We start from the raw sequence: 21709 nt of genomic DNA, 5'->3' as shown, positions 1-21709 counted from the left end.
GATTTGAGGTCCAATCTTAAGGTCACTCCAGCACGACTCTTATGAAAATTAACCCAAATCAAATCCGACCCATTTAATAATGGTGTCCAAAACTTAAACTCAAACCCGACACATTTATTAAATAAATAATCTGGTCCAAACCATGTATCCCATTCAATAAAATTATAATCTTAGAAAAATAAGTACCATTTCCACCACAAAAAATAAAATGCCATTACTAAAAATTAAGTCACAAAATCATAAATCAAAAACATAAGTTACATATTTTTTAGGAATTTTTTTTTTAAGTTCTTAGAATTTTGTCCTCCACATCTATGTGGCATCGAATAATTTTTTAGGATGCCATAAGGTAATGTTGTCAAGAAAATTTTCTTACTAACTTAATAAAGAAAGTATTTTTCTTTCCCAAACTAAAATCTCAACCCTTAATTATTTGAAAAATATCTTAAAGCACCATTCATATTTTACAAATTTGAAAAAAAAATGTTTTGAAAAGATTTTCCGAAATTCTAAAAAAACTGGTAATTTTAAAAATCCTTAAATGATTATTGATAGTTGAGATATTTTCTATGCTTCATGATTTAAAACAATGTGTTCATGATAGAAGTGTCAAAATGGGTTGAATGAGTTGATAGCTTTAACCTAGATGTGACCAATTTAATAATTGTACTAAAAGGGTAAATACTATTAGAGCAACTCCAACGTAGTATTATCGACACCCCATTTCGTGATCATCTAATTTGACAATTCGTCACTCGATTGTTGTAGATTCCTAATAATGAGCGCATGATATATTTAAGATTCAAAAGCTTGTGAGAGGTTCTTTCCTATTTCATTTCCCAGTCCTTCCTTATTCTCTCTTTTCTCGGAATGCAATTTAGAAATTACACATGCTTAGGATCGTCGTACATTTATATTCGACTTAGCAAGTACGTACACTTAAGATCGCTACACGTTTCGATGACCTAGAGACCTCATAACACTAAGAAAATGAGATTTTGAGACTTAGAAAGAATCACATTGTAACAAAATGAAATCATTCGTCAAAATTTTAAAAAATGATGAAAATACCCCTTGTAGGTCTCACATCTCTAAAATGTGCTCTCGGAATGTGATTTCGAATTTAGCGACATTAAAATCAGTGAAAACAGAGAAGTTTACAAATAATTAAAAAATTATCAAAATACCCCTTAGCATTTGACTTTTACTTAAAAACCTCGATTCTTAAGAAAAAGTGACTAAAAATAAATTTTCAATAATATTCACACACATTGAAAACATTTAGAGATCTTGGCTTAAGAAGACTAAACATTTTCACATAAAATGATGAATTTTCTCCCATAAAATAACATCAATCGCCACATGAAATGATAAGAATTTCTCACCAAAAAGTAAAAAATCTAAAACCTTAAATTCGAATAATTGAAACTTTATCGAACAGTCAATCACTAATTCCGATCAAATTCAAAACCAGTCACAAGTTGAAAATTGAATTAACAACCTATCAATGAAAATAGAAAATAATCAAACCAATCATCAATTTCGATCAGGATTTGAAATCAAGCAACAAATTAAAATTGAAATTCAACCACTTTGAATTCATCCAATCTAATCAAAAAATTCATTTTTAACAAAATTTGAATCGATTAAAATTCAAATCATTGAAACAATCTAATCATGAACTCATCGATCGCCCAATCAATTAAATTTTAAAATTAAAAGTTAATTAAGTTAACTAATTGAAGTAGAGGAGGAAGTTTATTGCATACACTTGAGATGCATGGGATCGTTATCCTATGCATTTGAGCTCACTAAAGAGATTCTATGTGGACCGGCCAAGAGAAATAAGAAACAAAATATATATATATAGATGGGTAGCGTTCCTACGACCCATATTGCGACTCACATTGCGACACCGTTTTTGTCTTATATGGGCAAAAAGGTTTGGAATGGGCTGATTTTTTGTGAGGATGATCTCTGTGATGAGGGGATTATCCTTGCAAAAAATCATCCCATTCCAAAACTTCTAACCCCATCAAAATTGATTTACAAAAATTGGACAGTCTAAAATTTTTCAACTTGTAAACATGGGGCTAGAAGTTTCATATTGAGCTGATTTTTGGCAAGGATGATCTCCTCACCATAGAGACATCCTCACAAAAAATCAGCCCATTCCAAACATTTTGCCCATATAAGACAAAACACTGTGTCACAATGTGAGTCACAATATGTGTTTACGGAATCTGACCCTATATAAGGGAGAGAAAGCCCCTATGGAACTCAATTTCAATCCTCATGGTTCGCTCTAGAGAGTGAGGGTGTCCTAATGGGACTCAACCTTCTCTAATACATGTTCAGCCAAAAGAAAAAAAATAAGAAAGTCTTTCATGGATTATCTCCATCTCATCTTTCTCTATAAATACAACCTCACCCATTCTCGCATTTGGGAGGAAGCAAAAAAAAATCTGGAAGAAAGGAAAAAAATAGTAAGACGGGGATTGGAAGAAAAAATCGCTACAAAAAAAGAGAAGAAGAAGAAGACCTCTTCTTCAAGTCAACCTCCAATCGAACTTCCATCGTTTCTATCATTCAGCCAAGCCGCACACACTATAACAACTCCTACTTCACCATCATCTTCTTCATGACCTCAAGAGCAAACCTTGCCATTAAACTATATTAATTTCACATCCACATTTAGTTTCAACCCACAGCAGTCAAACCCATCGCTTGTCCCCTTCTTTTTTGTCCTTAACCAACCCTATAGGTTTCAGTTTCACTCCAATTAACAGCCTCCAGTTTGATTTTAGTCCCATTAACAGCCCTCATATGTTTCATTTTTAGTCTCATTAGCCGCCGCATAAGTTTCGACCACCCTCCTTGCACAACCCTCATAGGTATCAATTTCAGTTCCAATAATCCATAAACCTCTTTAGCCTCGATTTTCAAGTCCAAGTCATTACAACAACATTCGATGATTCTTGAAGGGACCTCGGCAATCAAATCATCATATTTTAAGGTTAGTCATTTTTTTTAAAATTTCCTAGTTTTTCGTCAAGTCAACTCATCACATAAAAAAAAATTTAACTCAATGAGTCAGCATATTCTTTTTTTTTTTTTTCAAAAATCTATGTTTCAAATTTTAAAAAAATAAATAAAATAATTTTGAGTAGACTAAATCAATTTTTATCGAATTTTAAACAGCCCAAGTCAACTCGTTTATTTCTGTATTTTCTTGAGATTTCGCCCGCATTTTTCGAACTATGTTCAGTTGATCTCGAGAGAAATCTGGAATACGTAAGTAACCTGAGAAGTCACTTCAGGTCCGACCACAAAAAAAATAGTTTCTTTTTCTTTTCGTTTTTCAAATCATTTTTCAAAATTTTTACAAGTTGACTTGGTGGGATTTTTCAATTTAATTTGATTATCTAAGTTTGACCTTTGATTTATAGTCTTATAGTTGATTTAGGTTTGATCTAGGTAGGTTTGACTTTGACCTTAGTTCCCTTAATTGACTTTAGGTTTGACTTTGACCCATAGTTTGACTTTAGTCTTTCCCGTTGAACATAATATAGTCTTGGATCGTAGTAGAGACCGATTGTTTCAATCAGACAAGCTCGATGCCTAAGACCTTCCGAAACCCATAATTTGACCCTCATACTCATTGTTTTTATCGTAGATCAATTGAATTCAATTTGGAATCAATTTATAGTTCCTAGACCTAAACTAGGTCGCAATTCCAAAAACAACGAGATCCATGTATTTCCCACGAGGATTTTGTTGTTGAGGGTGCTTTCAAGTATTCATTCCCTCCTAACTGTTGTTTTGGGTAGTGGAGTTCATAAATGGTGTCTCTAATGCAAGGCCCCATCCCTCACCATTTTTTGGGTCTTTACATTTTCGATATCCAAATTAGGTACTCCCACTTGGTTATCCAACTTCATTTTTTAGGATAAAAATTCAAGCCGTTAGATTGAAAATAAGTCAATTTGAGAAACTTTAAAATCTGAATTGAATTAAAATATTATTAAACAACTTATGGGTAACAATTATGAGTAACACAGGAATGCATACCCCATAGATACCCATAATTGTACCCCATAACTACTAAAATGGGTATAGGTATAAGTAATGCAGTTGGAGTTACTCTTAAACCCAATTAGGCTTGACCCAAACCCATAAAGTTCATGTCATTTTCAAACAATGTTAAGATTGCGAGTTAAGACCCCTATTTAGGATGTGATGGGAAGATTCATCAATATTTAGTAGCCACTAGATTAAAACAGCATTGTCCAACAAATTGACTGAGTATATACTATAGAAAAGGACTTAGCCGTCTAACTATGAAACATTCTTAGTCTTATAAACTAAACTATATTTAATGAGTTTAGGATTTTTATATTACCACTACAATATACTGTAACTAATAACTATGCACAATTTAGAAATAAATTAATATATTTTTTAAAGTTTTTAAGGTGGAATATAAAATAAAAAAACAACAACACACCATTGGATTTTGGTGAAAATTAGATGACTTCTAGGTGCTCTAAAACTGATGAGATACCCCTTGACCTTCAGTCTTACATGAGAGACTTTCAATTAAATGATAAAAACACCCTCATCTTCGAACTCATGACAAGGAAAAAAACATGGATTTTTTTTATCCAAACCTCATTACCTTTAACTCTACAATAGTTATTTTCTTTTTAACCTATAGAAACTCTTCAAACTTGTCTTTAACACATCGACTTCAATCTCTTTGCAAAACCTCCTGATTTTTCCTCCCAAAAACCTATCTTTTCTTTCTACCCTAAATTATATCTTAAGATTTGATAGTTGAAGGAGATAGAATCTTTATGTCAAAGATGAGGCTTAAATATTTTTTAGCTTAGAAGTTAAAGATGAAGGGTTTTGAGAAAATTAAGAATTTATTGGAAAAGACTAAAAGTGAGGACATTTTAATCATTTTAGCATTTGTCTCTCGAGAAAGACATAAGTCAAGGAGTTTGAAATATACGGTAGGGATGCACATAGTTTGGATTTGTGCTAAAATTGGAATCGAATCAAGCATGACCGGTTTTACAAATTTGAAACCGAACCAATCCAAACCAACCTTGGTTCGGATCGGTTCTCATACTTATTATTTTCAATAGTAAAATTAAAATAGTTAAAACTTAAAACTAAGCAAAACTATAAACTTGAAGAAGAGAGAATAGATCAAAAAAATTAAGAAAGGGGTTTGAGATTTTGAGTGTTGTTTGAATGTTTTTACCTTTTGTCTTTTAAAATTATATTTTATTTTTAAATATATATTATAATAAATGTAAAAATTGGTTCGGCTCTCGAATTTGTTCAGTTATATTATACCCTTAATCCGAAACCGAACCAAATTAATCGATTTTTTTTTACAATCCAACCTGAACCAAACCATGCTCAATCTGAACCAATCCAATCCAAAAGGCTTCGGATTGGCTCGGTTCTCGAATTTACCCGATCTAGTGTGCACCCCTAATATATGGGTATCTCTATTTTCATCGAAACCTTGAGGGACTATTCAAAATTATCCAACAGGTAAATAGTGTAGCGGTATAAATTTTAGGTTTCTTTAGAGATACCCCTCTTTGTTTTTATTAATATTATAAATGCCCCTATCTTTTCAAATTAATGGCATGCCCTCTTACCTAGATTTTGTCTAAAAATTTAATATAAAATAACCTAAATACCCTTATCTTCAATCTCAAGTCAAAATCCTTTTCTAATAGGATATTTGTCATCTTCAATCTATTTACATCTAGGATAAATTATTTTTAACCTATTCAACCTCATATTCATCTCACCATCTTTAATGTCGAGAGATTCCAATTGCATATCAACTTTTACTAAAAATACACCATACCCTTTGAAATAAAACAATGATTTACATATAATTTGGTGCGTTATAAGTATTTATTGGCGTATTAATAGAAACTCTCTTAATGCATTATAGAAAATCCTTGATTTTCCTATCCAAAAATCTATTGTTCTCCTTTTTCTTAATATTTGATTTTTGAAAATTAAACATGAAGATAAAAAATCTTTCCTCTTCAAATTGTAAATTATTTTTAATCTTATCTTCAACAATTATCTTCGATGTCCCTAGAAACCCAAAAATCTTATTATACCCTTTAGGTTTGAAGGAAGAAGTAGAATCAAAAGTTAAATAATAATAATATTTAATTATAAAGTAAGAAGAAAATCAACTAGAATTTGAAGATGAGGACATTTAGGTCATTTACATTACCTAGAAGACCTAAGTCAAAGGGGCATATCATCAGTTTGAAAAGACATCAAGGGGTATTGTAATATTAACCAAAATATGGAGGGGCATATCTAAAACATTCTATTTTTTGAAAAAGAATAATTTAACTTGAGAAAAGACGGCAGTTGAAACGGTTGATAGCTTGCGATTGCGAGAACAAGTCCAGTTGTTGTCTCCTTCCATTTGTCACTCAGTCGTCTTCTTCTTGCCTTGTGCCTCTTGTTCTCGCTCTTGTTTTTTGTTCTTTCTTCTGTTTCTTAGCAGGCCTAAAGATCCTAAATGGCTCTCAATCGTTCAATCTCTCCATTATTCTCTCGTCTTCTTCTTCCCAGATTCAATCAATCATCATTTAATATCTCCATTTTAATCTCAAACCTTAACTCAATTATTGATTCTCGAACACTAGAATTCTGTTTCAATAATCCTCAAACCCTAGAATTAGGAGTTCAAAGACAGAGAAATATCTTCAAAGATCATCAAACGCTAGAATTCTATTTCAAATCTTCAGTAAGAAATCTCAAAGTGAAGCGTAATGGTTTCAAATACGAAATATCAAAGACGATACATTTCTTCAACGATCATCAAACCCTAGCACTTTATTTCAAATTTCGAGCAAGAAATCTCAAAGTAAAGTGAAATGGCTTCAACGATCATCAAACCCTAGAATTGGATGAAGGTGATCTAAGGTAGGATAGCTGGAATTTCTGTAGTAGAATCTGTTGGATGAGATGCTTATAAAAATTCTAACTTTTTGGTTCTATGTTTGATCTAATCTTGTTCAGGAATCAGATTTTAGCTGATTTTGCAGAATCCGAATCACTCTAAGGAGCTTCTTGTAGAAGAGGATTCAATGGGAGGATGTTGAAGTCAAGTTCTAGATCTTCAAAGATCATAAAATCCTAGAATTTGGAGTTCAAAGACAAGGTAAACTTCTTCATATATCATCAAACCCTAGAACTCTGTTTCAAATCTCTAGAAAGAAATCTCAAAATGAAGTGAAATAGCTTCATCGATCATCAAACCCTAGAATTCGATCTTTTGAATTAAAAAGGGGGGAGATCTAAGGTAGGACAGCTTGCATTGCTGTAGTAGATTCTGTCGGAGGAGATTCTTCTAAAAAATCTAACTTTTTGGTTCTATGTCGATCAAATCTTGTTCAGGAATCAGGATTTAGCTGATTTTGCAGAATCTGAATCATTTTGAGAGGTTGAGAGGACAAGAAATGGCGTCACCCTCTCTAGAGGACCTTCTTGCAGAGGAAGGGTTCAACGGAAGGAAATTAAAGTCAAAGTCTAGACCTTCTTTCGAATCCAGAACTGTAAGTATGCCTCTTTACCTTTACAAGGATCAGAAGCAGTTAGGTTCTTCATCAAGTGTCAGAATTAAGACCAATAGGACCAAATCTGATGTTTCAAGATATAGGGAGAGAAGCGAGTTGCAGAAAAGTCAGAGTGTTAAGAGGAGTTCTAGGGAAAATCTGGTTGAAAGAAAGGGAATCTCTCAAGGATCGAAGGAAACTGAGATAACCGAAGATATAGATTCTAATTTCATGCAGGAAATCGAGAGATTCAATGTTGGGTCATCAGTAGATTCTCCGGGTAATCAGATGGTAAACCCACATAGAAGTGATGTGAAGGAAAGCGAGAGATTTAAAGATATATTTTCGAATGAGTCTGAGAAAAATGAGAGGAGGAATAGCTTTTCGAATGCTTTATATAAGGATAAATCTAACAAATATTTGCCTGGAAAAACTAGTTTCAGTGATAATTCTAGAAAATCTCATAAAACTTCACAAAATGGCAAAACCTTGGAAGATTTTATGAGTCGAAAGAACGTAGAACTTGAACAATCGGTTTCCAAACCTGCACTCGATGAAGCTGCAATAAAGGCCATGATTTCAATTCTAAGTGGTTATATCAGACGATTTCTCAAAGATAAGGAGTTCCGAGAATTGCTTCGCTACAATTGTTCTTCTTGCCTAAGTTCGACTAAAGTAGAGGTAACCCATCACGCAGAGAGCAAAGTTATAGCTAATCTTGAAGAGGCAATGGAAGAAGTAGAAAGAGTTGCCGAGGAATCTGGAAATGTAAAAGAGTTGAAGAAAGTTTCGATACAGCTAAGCGTCGTCACAAGTTTGAATTCTAATGATTTAAAGGATGGGTTTACGTCTGGGATTCCCAATTCGCTGTTGTCAGCGTGTGCCCATATCTACCTTAGTGTGATTTATAAGCTACAGAAGAAAGATAGGGTTTCTGCTAAACATCTTCTTCAAGTTTTCTGTGATTCACCCTTTCGAGCACGGATGAATCTGTTGCCAGAACTGTGGGACTTTGTCTTTCTTCCTCATTTTTCACATTTGAGGGCTTGGTATGATCAAGAAGCGATTTCTATACCGGAAACATCAAGCCGGCCAAGGAAACTTAAGCTTCTTGAAAAAGTATACAATGAGATGCTGGATTCGGGTACTTTTCAGTTTGCAGTTTATTACAAGGATTGGCTTACTGAGGGAATTGAAGCTCCTGCCATTCCTTCTATTCACATCCCTTCGATGTCTGTTCAAGAATTTTCAAAGGAAGGTTTACGTGAACATTCCCCTGAACAAGCTAGTCCAATTGGTTCTGTTTCATCTCAACCACTGATAAGCAAAAAGCTATATGATGCTGTTTTTGGGAAATCGAATGGTGTAGGTGAAGTGGGAAATGGAGAAGAAGAAGTAGAAGAGAACTTTGATAACTGCACAAGCAGCTTTGATGTTGCTGTTGAAGAAGAGAAAAGAACAGTAACTTACTCTCCTGAGTTTGGAAGGCATGCAGAACAACCTTTACAAGAAGATACCACTGAGAGTACAGTAGCAGATGCAACTCATTATGTAAGACGTTCTCTTTATTTTTTATTTTCTTTTTATGTTGTTTGCATGATTTGTAGCTACTAATACTGTTGTACCAATTGATAAGGGATTAATTTTACTCTTGAAATCAACAGATTAGAAGTTTCATTATAAATACTGCCACATAATTGTGTGATTTTAATAAAATGAACTCCACATCAGTCATCCTAGACATCTTTATTACCTAACTAGTAATTAGCCTTGGTATGGTCCATGTCCACTACCTAGATTTGGGCCGAAAGGAGAACTTGTGATTTGTGGGTTGGGGGCTGTGCCGGTTTAGTGGACATTTTTAGAAGATTTATTTTGTGCCTAATGGTTCATGTTTATGCCTGGACATTTACAGGACTGGCATTCTTGATTTAGTCTATATTTGAAAAGCTGAATCGCTTGAAAGTCGGATTTTCTTGATGAGCTTCTGGTTTTGTGCCAAGCAAATCATTAGCGAAACCACTTCCACGCTGGGAAAGACTATTATGGTTGGCTGAATTAGCCAATTGGTTGTAGCCCAATGCTGAGTAAAACAACATGGCTACAACTGGTTAAGTTATGGATGTTCTTTTTGAATTTTTGCTTTCTCTTCAAAATTCTGTTTTTATACTTATTGAAGTTCAACCTAACTTTCCAGGTCAACTTAGCTTCCTTTTTAATCCTACCGACCAAATTGAATTGTTTAAAAACTAATGGTTCCTGGTTCTCAATTTTCAAAGTCTGTATTCCTTAGTTTTTGCTGCACTATGTTTGTTTTTCTCCAGATTCCACCTTGTAGTAATAAAGTAGATCAGTTGTATTGACTTGTAATATATGAGGTGGTACAAAAGCTATCATATTCTAAAGAATCTCAACACCCTTCAGGCTGATGGACTGTTACCAACTGCTGAGGAAGGACAGAATTTACATGAAGTGAGTGTTTCAAGGGAACAAGAGCTCAAGAAAGAAGCTGAAAATATTCATTTCTGGCCGGGGAGTACCCCTATGCTGCATGTGGTTCCACAGAAGAAGGAAAATGAGCTTGCCCTCAAGAAGCTAGCAGAATCTGTTTTCCAACAGCCACAAGCCAAGAATTCTGTTGATCTCTCCGCCCCTATCCCTACATCACGTTCTAAGACGTCCATGTATGATTCATATACAAAGGTACTAAAATTTTATCCCTTCTTTCTTTTCTTTTCTCCAAAATTGATATTTATTATTGAATTTTGACATTGCTACCTTCAAATTGTCTTGTTTTGAATGCAGTTAAGCAACATTGGTTCCTGTGTTAAAGGTGAGATGAAAGCGAATAGGGTTGGAAATTTGACCTTTAATATTGAATCACTCTTATACATGGTTTTAAATCTCGCTTTGACGTATCATCTTGTTCATGGATGAGATCGAGTTGTCTCAAACAAGATCCCGACCCATATATATATATATGGGTTGGGATCCAAAGACGCATAAGGCAACTCATAAAGCAACAAATCAACACTGCTGTCAGATTAAAAGATGATCCAACGGCTCATGTTATAAAGTAGAGAAACTAAAGCATGTGGTTCTAATAAAAACACTTACAATTTTTATTATTTGTAACTACCTCCCTGCATCCATTTCATCCTCTTCACTGTCATTCTTCACTGTGAGTGTTTCATTGATGTCGTTCTTCGCTGAACTCGTCCTAGCCATCTTCTTGGAACTGAACTCGTGCACAAACCAATGAAGATATGGTTGAACTTGCCCATGTAGTAGTTAGAGTTGTCTTTCCATCGCCACCAAATAAATCCAACTCTCAAGGAATATATATGGCTGAAATCTAATTAGGGATCACAGAACTTCGTGAACAACAAAAAAACACAAAACATGGTGAGATACAAAGAACATAACTCACAATTTCCTCTATTTTCAAGAGAATTTATTTACATACTGAGAAAATTTTGGCTTGGCTTATACTGCATCTCCAAAATAACCAAAAAAAAACTAAAAATCTAAACTAATAGCAAAGAAAAGCCCAATATTCAATGGTCCGATTCCACATCAAGAAGTGTGGATCTACTATTTCTTGGTGCAAGTTTCAAATAATTACTTCCAAACCTCTAAACTCCATCAAATTAAATAATAATAAAAAAAACCAACAATCAACAAAGAAAACATTTTCTTAATGGTTTGCAGAGATTTTCGTAAATCCTCCAACATCTGATGTGAATAACTGAATCTTGGGTAATGTAATCCAAAAACTCTAGAGCCAATAACAACAGATGAGAGAGAAAAAACACACAAGTTCAGTTGGTTTGTGCACAAGTTCAGTTTGAAGAAGATGGCTAGGGAATGCCCACAAAGAAGACAACTTATATAATTTTCATTGCGAGGATCGTGCGGGGAGGTAATAGCAAATATTGAAATAATTAAGTTGCGATATTAGAGCACATGCTCTGTTTTATCACCTTTTAAATCGTGACTGTTGGATTTCGATTTAATCAAACGAATATACTCATTTGTGCGGATGTGAGTGAGGATTTGTGTCTGTGGATCCCGACCCTATCTATATATATAGAAATAATTACAATTTTTTTATAAAATAAGATTGATTAGAAGATGTTTAATCATGAAATCATGTTTTTTTATAGATAATATATATTTAACCCCGAGGGGTTGGCTCAATGGCAATTTCGGACCGATAAGCAGTTAATGCCCATAGGTCGTGAGTTCGATACCCAGTATGAGCATTAATTCCTCATAGGCCACCTGCGTGTGATTTGCAGGCGTTGCACGTGCCCCGGGACTAAGTCCTTGGACAAGACCATGGTCTATGGACTGAGCAAATCCCAGATACGGGTCTGGTCCGCTGTCTACAAGGATACCCGGTTATCCAATATATATATATATATATATTTAAATTTAAAAAAAAATGAATTATTTTAATTAAGATATACAAAATTCTGGTTGACTCAGCCGAGTCATCTCATTTATCTCGCGGGATTCCTTACAGTTGAGATGCCTAGTCTATCTGTCTCGTTAATGGATGATAACAAGATAACTCGCCCGAGTCTTCTCGGTCTCAGACGAGATTGAAACCTTGCTCTTATATACAATTATCATTGATATATAATGCATGTGCATTCAATTTCTAAAGAGAAACAAAGATTGCTCATGTTTACTTTTTCTCAGTGCAGGGCAATATGTAAATGATGAATATTTTGAGGGGGGAAACTTCTTCTCTAAAACTCCGAAGGATTTTATCTGCCCTTTAACTGGAGAATTGTTTGAAGATCCAGTAACTCTAGAGACTGGTCAAACCTTTGAGCGAATGGCCATTAAAGAATGGTTTGATAAAGGCAACAAAACATGTCCAATAACTGGAAAGACCTTAGAATCCCTTGTTGTGCCAATCACCAACATTGTTTTGAAACGTGTTATTGATAGTTGGAAATCTGAACATTGTAGAAATGTATTGACTTTTGCTTCTAAAATAGCGGGAAACTCATTTGAACGTGGATTTAAATCGAAGGATGAAAGAGCAGTTTTAATATTAGAACAGCTTCTCATTGGTTTCAAAACGGAGGAGAGATTGATGAATGCCAAACACCTTCTCTCTCTTGGAGGCTTGCAATTTCTAATTCTGAGGTTTGAATTGGGAAACTTGGAAGAGAAAACACATGTTGTTCCACTTTTATCGTGTTGTATTGAGGCAGATGGAGATTGCAGAAACTATATAGCCAAAAACATTGACAAGGGATGTCTTCTTGAACTTCTTCACAACAAGCAAGTTAAGTCAAGAGCAAACGTGGTGATACTACTCACTGAACTGATTTGCTTAAACAGGTTTGCGATATTTAACTTTTGTAGTTCCCATTATCTAAACTCAAGTAATAGTAATAATCAGTGTCGTGTAACTTCATTCACAAATAAAATGATCTTTGAGCACTATTAAATGAAAAGAATGAGATTTTACTGGGTGTGTACTTAATATGGGGCTGAACCAGTAGTTCAATTGTTTGATGGTCTATTTTTGCTACTATGGATTGAGTACTTGATCCCAGCCTACCTATGGAAATAAAATAATAATAATAAGAGAGAAAGCTGCGATTGGCACTCCAACTAAAATAAAGAAAATAAGTGAACAGTTGAGAAGAACTAAAATTGGGCGCCAATAATAGCCCTCTGGGTTTTTTTTTTTTTTTTTGTGTGGCTATATTTCTAGTTTTGGGTTTAGGATTTTGTATGAGCCTAATAATAATTGTAAACAACTACATAAATTGTTTGAACAAGTTTTATAATGTTTTGTAATGTTGGGATTTTATAATTGAATCCAAACCTTTGTAATGTTTGAAGGGTGTGTTTTAATCTTTAAGTGGGGTGTAATAAGTAAAAGTTGGGGTGCCAATAGCATCTCTAAAAACAATCTATCAGAAAACTCCTGTTGTGTAAAAAATGCATTTGGGATTTTTAATGATTTAAAGCACTAAAGTGTGTGACGTCGTGCTGTTTCTGTTCATCATTGTAGGCATGTGGTTATGTATGTAGACCATACTATTCCTGGTCTACACCAAGCAGAAAATGCAAAAATTAATCTTTTTCTTATTCACCTTGAATCATCCATTTTCTTTAAAACATGATAGTCGCAAAATTTGGCATTGTCCAAGTTATTTTGACCATATATAGGGGAAATCTTTGGAAATTGACCATTTTATATTTAGAACAACAAAGTGAGGGTGCATATGCTTCCATGCTCTGAGGCAGCAGAAATGTTTGCATCTAATGGTAAATTAATCAATTATTTCTCACATAAATCCATGTTGTCTTATTTGGGTAATTACAGGAGGGCAGATATAACATCATTTTTAAATAGCTTGAAGAAAGAGGGAATAATGAATACCATGCATGTTTTGCTTGTGTATCTCCAGAGCTGCCCACCTGATAAAAGGCCCTTGGTTGCTGTTCTTTTGTTACACTTTGATATTCTGGTATGCTTCTTATATAACTACTCCTATTTTCTTAGGGTAATGTGATTGAACTTTGATTCTTGTCTAATTAATCCCACCCATCCACATCAAGTTCTCCATGTACCCCCTCTGTAGTATAGCTTTCAATTCTACAATTGAAAGGTTTTACCAATTATATTTGAAAAGGTTAAGTTTTTCAAGTTGTTTTCAGGTTCCAATCTTTATCAATGATTGATTAAACTGGATTCTTTGATTACTGATTGGGTTGAACCTCGATAATTTTGCCTATCTGTTTCTACTAAAAACTGATTCCTAATGTTGTTGCAACCCCTTTTACTTTTTTATTGTTGTTGTTTATGCATAAACTCCAGCTTCAATAGAACAGGAGTACTATTCGTTTGCTGGGGCTCACCATATTATCTATTTCTTGTGATTTGCTGTTCGCTTAGTCCATGAGAAATGCGTACTTGCTTAGAAAAGTTTTCGTTTGATTAGATTCTTGAAAATGTTACCTTCCATCTAGAAACCTTTTCCTGTTCAGAAATAAAGTTCATTTGGCTGTTTGTCAGGGCTGACCCAATTTCTCAACTATCTAAAGTGCAGTATTTGGTTGTCAGGGCTGACCCAATTTCTCAACTATCTAAGTGCAGTATTTGGTGAAAAAAAAATTACCCATGTGGATCATCATCATCATCGAAGCCATAAACCAAAGATTTGGGGTTGGCTAAACGAATCATGTTCCTCCATTCATTTTTTCCAGACCTAAATAATCTGTTATTGAAAACAAGGTTTAAAATCTTGTCTTGAAGCAATGTTTCGGTTAGGAGAAAATCCAAGATTGTCTTGACCGAAATATTCCGAGACAAACCGAAACATTGACCCCAAAACATTGAATGTTTCAAGGTCAATGTTTCCTTTCAGTTTCAACTGATACATTTTGAAACTATGCAAAACTTTAAACCATGATCAAAAGAGTGTTCATATCCACATTCACTCTCTCACTCCACGTTCTTTTTTGGCCCTTACTCTCGTTCTTTCTTAACCTTCAACTTGTAGCTAGGGCTATAATACGTGTTCATTGAATGTGCCCAAACCATCTCAATTGAATTTCTCTTAGTTTATCGCCTATTGGGGCTACTCCTACATTTTCTAGGATGGATTCATTTCTATTTGCAGCATTTACTCTGTTATTGGATTAGCTATGGGCATCCACTTCATTAATTATGGTTTAACAGTAGCAATGCATTGTGATTTCATTGCAGTTAATTGGCAAGCTATTATTATCATCTAATTTATCTACTGTAGATTAATTTTGACCATTATCACATAAAATTACATTTTTCTTTTCCTTTTTGTGGCATTTTTTGTACAAAAAGCTGCAGTTTAATATTAATTTGGCCCAGTGGAAAGCACATTGGCTGATTCCAGTGCTGATAAATAACACCATTAAAAGGTAAAAAAATGTAAATTTTAAATACTAAAAAAGCTGTCTTAGCAGGAGCTTAGAAAATCTGTCGAATATTTTTCTAACAGTAGAGATATCTTTTTGAGGAAAAGTATTTTAAGCTTACATACAGGGCCTTGAAAATAACAGTAGAGATTTCTTTTTGATCAATTTTTAGTTTTATCCTCAGACAAGGTTTTGGAAATTAATGGTCTCCATAATCATGCCCTTGAAAATAATTAGATTAGCACTGTTATAATATCCTTCCTGATAACACCAGCCCCTTAAAGATGAACACAGAAATAGTATACTACTATTGTGGGTCTGAACACTCCCGTCATTTAAAAAAGAAAATTATTATTATTATTATTGAGTGTCATCTTCACGGTAAATAATTGGTGTAAGACAACTGCTTCCACGGTGTTTCCTCCAAGTAAAATTAATTCAACGAACTAACCTACTTGTTACTGAGTTTGCATTCTGAGACCGATTCTATGAGTATGGATCAACTACATAAATGCCTTTGAGACTGAATATCCATGGGTGTGGTTGGTATTTTAAAGGTCACTATTGTAGCTTTTGAAATTTGTACATTTTAAAGAGTAGTAAGGTTAGGTCAATCTTTGGAAGCCTTCTTTATAAAGAGCCTGGTTGCTGAGACGAACTTGTGTTGCAGGTAAAGCCCCGAAAGTTTAGCATATATAGGGAGGAGGCTGTTGATAGCATTACAGTAGCTTTGGAATGCAGTTTAACTGATGAGAAAGTTCGAGCAAAATGTTGCAGAGCTCTTCTCATCTTGGGCGGACATTTTTCTTTCTCTGGAGAGTTATTGATAGAGAATTGGCTCCTTACGCAAGCAGGATTCTATGATGGCTGTAATACCAAGCGTATAGAGGATGTTGAAGAGCGCTTCCTACCTGATGAGACTATTTCTTTGGTGCGTTCAGTATTTGTTGAATTATCATTATCACATCCTATAGTACATTGGAAACTGCAAGTAATTAGGTCCATAGAAACTATTTTTGCAAGAAATTTATAGTTTTTTTTTTTTGGTAGGTTTCTTATAATGTCTTTAATGCTTCTGATTTCAAGGTCCTAATTGTGTTAAGCATACTTTTAAAACTTGTCAAGTCGACTCAATTCGATTGTGTCTTGGTTCCAAAACTTGATGGAACCAACTCGCCACATCGGCCGAGCCAGCTCAAAAATAATAAAATTATTTTCTAATTTATAAGACTATCAAGTTATGATTTTCTTTTTCTGTATTCACCTGATCAAAATCTAAAAGGCCTTTTTCTCTTCAACGTAATCCTTTATGGCAAAATTTTGCAAATTCTAGTACGATTAGTTATTGTTGAGCTTTTGAAAGCAGAACCATAAAGTTTGGCGTGAGTGAAGCCATGGTTTCAAGACTCAATTTGACGTCTCGTCTCATTCATGGATGAGACCGAGTTGTCTGAGACGAGATAAACCATTTAACTTGGTTTACAATTATTTATTCATAAATATTTATATGAAAATAATTACAATTTTTTTTTTAGAAAATAAAGTAGATTAGAAGGTGTTTAGTAATAAAATCATATTTTAATTAGATAATAAATGTTTAAATTCTAAAAAAATAATTAATTATTTTAATTAAAATATACAAAATTCCAGTTGACTCTGATGAGTTTTACTGACCCGGTCGAGATTTTTAAAATATCATCCGAGTCTTCTCGTTTGTCTTGTGAGATTTTGCACATGTGAGATGTGGTGTCTATCCGTCTTGGATGAGATTTAAAACCATGAGTGAGATACACACTTTCATAAATTGTTCTAAATTTTTTAAGAGGTGGCCGAAACCCCGAAATTATACTATGCTGCATCTGACTGTTTGATGTTTTGATGCTGTTCCAGGAGGAAGAGAAAGCAAGAGAAGATTGGTGGAAATACTTGACGGTATCATTGCTTGGTAGTGGAAAGAAATCGTTTTTGGATATTATCTCTAAATGTTTAAGCTCTGGAAACTCAAGTTTGGTGAGAATGTGCTTGATCGCGGTGGCATGGATGAGCGAAGCACTTACCTCACTGTCAGATGCAGAATTCCAACTTTCCGCATTTTCAGCTCTCGTCCCTCAGTTGAAAGAAAGCTTGGAGAATGGCGAGGAGACTGGATACAGGGTCCTTGCCTCCATGACCCTTCTCAATTTCAGCAAGATTTCAGGTCAGTAAGTGGTTTTAGAGAGATTTCTGTCATTGCACATTAACATTGACCCTATCATCATTGAAGCCATCCCAAAAATTTGAGGTTGGTCGTACGAATCTTATCCCTCCATTCAATTCTGTCTAGAGTCATGTCTTGTTACTGCAATTTTGTTTGTATGTTTTTAGGACCTCAATCCAAGATTGTTGTTAAAAGCGTAAGTTGCCCTAAACACCCTTAGGGCCTAGGCGGGGCTTAAGCGACAAAAAGTTATTGTTTAAATTTTTAAATTTTTTGTATGTAGAGGGAACAAATAATATAAATATATCATTACCAATAATAATACCAAAGTTACCAAGTACTAAGCAAGCTTATTCTACACAACTAACATGTAAGAAAAATGCAACCACAAAGAATGAAGTAATTTGATGCCCTTCTCAAATCTTTACTATTATAACGAGAGAAGTTGATAAGTGTTTGTTGACACCGAAATTTGAAAGAGCAAAAATGCCCCACATTTACATTTAACCTTATTATTATCAAGGTCATCTTCGTCAAAATGAATAAAATTATAATTCATAGTTAGTTTTTAATTTTTTTTAAAATTATAGTCCTTTTATTATGTTATTTTCAAAATAGCTGTAGTTAATATTTGAAATTAAAACAGACCCGTACAATACATTAAATGAAAACATTTATTTGTCATGCATAAATCCTAACTTTTGCAATACATATGGATTCATACATGCCACCTACTAGTTCTCTTAATCTTTTTTTATTTTGTTTTTTTTTATGACGGGGGTTTTGGACCTATAGGCTGGACTAGCAGGGGCGAGGCAACTGGCCTCTTAGAGTACCATATCTTACCCAAAACCTCTGGATACATGCAATACCCCACAAACCACGCATACCAGGTAAGCAAGGATATATCTGTGTGAGTGGCCAACAAGAGGGCTTGAACTCAAGACCTCCCCCTTTTTGGAGGGATGCCTTGACCACTACACCCAACACTCGTTGATTTAGTTCTCTTAATCTTAGACACACCTCACAAATTTAGCTAAACATTTGAAATACCCCATTTATTCTAAAATTGACTAAAGACCCTTTAAAACACAATTTATACTAGAATATTACATAAAAGTATTATTTTAACCCTACTTTTTGAAACGCCGCTTAAAGCAGGTAAGGCCTAGGTGCTTGGATGGTCTAGGCGGCCAAAGGGGACCTAGGCAGGACATTTGACAACATAGCCTCAATCCATGCTCTTTTGAATCTTCTTCTCACTCTTTTAGAGCCTTCAAGTTGCATGTTGACAGAAAGAATATAGCAAATTATGACTTTATGACCTTAGCATCCCTTTTGTACACACGCGCGCGCACACACACACACATGTAAACATGTATAAAGTATGGAACTCTTTGCATGTGTAAACATGTATGCCCTCCATTTTAGATGCTTCTATCATAGTCTATGGGGAGATCATATTGCCACGCCAACTTTTTATCACACATTAAGCAAGGAGGCTTAAGTAGTGTTGGTGTGTGGATAGTCATTTAACCCTTTTAATGACTGCGTAGCTTTTCCATTCTTTTTTTTATTTGGATTTCTAGTCAGATGGGAAAAACTCTGATTTCTAAGGGACTGTTTCTGAGAGTGAGATGAAGAAATTGAAGGTTGACAGCTCTCACCAGCTGCTCCTTTCCTTTCTGTTTTTTTTTTTCCTTTTGCTTCAAAACTTTTTTATTGGAGTGTCTATATCCTTATTTGATGTGTGATATATAATTTCATCAATTAGCTTGTTGTAAAAAAAGATTGGTCATGCAATTTAAGCTCTATAATTTTGAATATTACTGCTAACTTTAGTGTTCTTTTATGTCTCCTATAGAATGCAGGGTCCTATTGATGACCATCGCAGAAGAGATTTTGGTTCCTCTTCGAAGCCTTGCAGACGTAACTTGGACAGCAAAACAACTACATGCAATTATTTCTGGGGAAGGTCTATAGAACTTTACAGGAAGAGGAAAGCAATTCCAGTCCTCTTGCTATACTACTAATGGTTTGAATGTGTTATAATTGGAACCATTTAGGATTTATATTTATTATCTACCGATCGAATGTTGTGCTACTAAGAACTACATTCACAAATTGCAGTACGTGTACAACATTCTTCAATCTTGGAGTTTTGTGACAGTTACGTAACTATTGGTTCAAAATTTCATACCATTTCAGGGTGTTTTGGCCGAACATTTCGATTTCAACCAAAACTAGAACGAATCAATGACCCCAAAAATTTAAATGTTCAAGGATGTTTTGAAATATTTCAAAATGTTTTGATGGTGACCGTTTCGGTTTTTCTCCTAATAGACGCATTGTCTCGAAACTAGATTTTAAATCTTGGTAGCCAACACCTAGATCTCCTTGGAGAGAGAGAACATGTTTTTTGCCTTTGAGGAACTAAAGATCTAAACCATTAATATTATTTATTTTCCTTTTATTTATTCTCACAATAAAAAGAAAGAAAAATGTTTCTAATCCCATTTTACCATTTAATGGTAGTAAATACTTTATGATAAAGCCCACCATGGAAGCTTTAAAAAAAATTCTAAAAATTTTCTTTAAATAATATTTTCTTTGAAATTTTTAAAAAAGTGGAAATTTCTTTTTTCAAGAAAGTCTTTTAAGAAAAATTATTGATGGTTATTTCTCTAATCTTGGAAAAACAATTCCAATGAAAAGATTCATAAGCTTCCATAGATGTCAAAGGAACTGAAGATTAAAGTTTTTTTCTTTTTTTTTCCTTTTGTTCTTCATCAAGTTGTCAAAGTGTCCAGTTTTTTCTTGTAACTCTTAGTTTGATGTGGTTCTTGTATTTTAGTACATAGGTCTAGGACTTAAGAATTCGAGGTTTGATGATTTGGGGAAAGAAGAGTGAATGATAAAGGTTTATGCAGTAACCCTAAATGTTGAGTGTTGATTGATGACATGCCCCTTGATTTGATCTACATTGTGGAAGATTGATAGAGATGATCTGCGGTTCATTTTATTTTAATATTAAAATTACTTAATAAAGGGATTGATTACTTGCAAATCACAATGACTATTTAAAAAACACAGGATCCCAACCCTTTAAACACAAAATCCAACGGTTGAGATTTATGAGTATCTTGATAACACAAATCTCAAAAATACTTATCCCAAGGATAAATCTCAACCATTGGATTTTGCATTTAAAGGATTGAGATCATGTGTTTTTTTAAAAAGGATCCCGACCCATATTTAAAAGAGTCGGGATCCAAAATGGTGTCCCTTTCCCGGAACAATGTTGCAAGTTTTTTGTTGGAATTTAGACACAGCGGGTTTTGTGCACTTAAAAAATTAAAAAAAAAAAAAAATTTGAAAAATTATAAAACTTGTTTGAATTAATTTTAAAAAATTACTTTTAAAACGTAAAAAAATTTAATTTTTTTAAATATACAAAATATATATATATAACTATTTAAAGGTTACTTTTTTCCGTAGTTACTTTCTACTTTCTATCCAAACAAGGCCGAAGTGATAGAATGCAATCAATGTTAGGTGATCTGCAACTAGTCAATCATTTTAACATGATACAAATTGGTCCGACCAATTGAGTAAAATTTCAATCTGATTTAACTGTTCGATTTTTAAAACAGTGATTTGGGCATAGTCCCTTCACTAAGGCAGAGTCTTAAAACTCAATCTGCCATCTTTCTCTTGACCACACTTGTTGCAAGGGACTCTTACTACGAAGGGCAAAGCTGAAGTGACCTCAAAATTCATTGCTTTTCACACTGTGCTAACGTGGACCTGTGTATGGAACCGGAGATGCTTTTCATCGAGATATGAGTGAAAAGCATCTATGGTTCTGTGCACACCTCCACATCAGCCCAATGTGAAATGCAGTGAATTTCGAGGTCATCCCAGCACGACTCTAACAATTAAGTGAATCCAAAGATCCTTCCTA

The 21709-nt window shown here is 34.1% G+C and overlaps 1 protein-coding gene across 4 annotated transcripts; it reads left to right on the top strand.

Annotated features, from left to right (window-relative positions):
- The first annotated feature begins 6324 nt into the window (after nucleotides 1–6324).
- On the top strand, nucleotides 6325–20273 carry LOC147381586 (putative E3 ubiquitin-protein ligase LIN-1). Of its 4 annotated transcripts, XM_086430202.1 has the most exons (11): nucleotides 6326–6984; nucleotides 7081–7222; nucleotides 7459–7616; nucleotides 7721–9167; nucleotides 10041–10319; nucleotides 10422–10449; nucleotides 12329–12977; nucleotides 13975–14119; nucleotides 16219–16479; nucleotides 17439–17745; nucleotides 19610–20273. In XM_086430202.1, the coding sequence occupies exons 4-11, from the start codon at nucleotides 7848–7850 to the stop codon at nucleotides 19726–19728; spliced, it is 3108 nt and encodes a 1035-aa protein (XP_086286328.1). In that variant the 5' UTR covers nucleotides 6326–6984; nucleotides 7081–7222; nucleotides 7459–7616; nucleotides 7721–7847; the 3' UTR covers nucleotides 19729–20273. The 4 variants fall into 4 exon arrangements, with proteins under 4 accessions (XP_086286327.1, XP_086286326.1, XP_086286325.1 ...); XM_086430201.1 differs by having other exon boundaries at nucleotides 6325–6984; nucleotides 7107–7222; nucleotides 7459–9167; XM_086430200.1 differs by having other exon boundaries at nucleotides 6325–6984; nucleotides 7088–7222; nucleotides 7459–9167.
- The last annotated feature ends 1436 nt before the right edge of the window (nucleotides 20274–21709 follow it).

This window comes from Akebia trifoliata, unplaced genomic scaffold (genome assembly GCF_017979445.1).
Source record: "Akebia trifoliata isolate Shusen 1 unplaced genomic scaffold, ASM1797944v1 Contig00341_ERROPOS679206+, whole genome shotgun sequence".
In the NCBI taxonomy this organism is placed as follows: Eukaryota; Viridiplantae; Streptophyta; class Magnoliopsida; order Ranunculales; family Lardizabalaceae; genus Akebia; species Akebia trifoliata.
The sequence above is the reverse complement of the archived record's forward strand: the minus strand, read 5'-3'. Positions and strand labels throughout refer to the sequence as shown.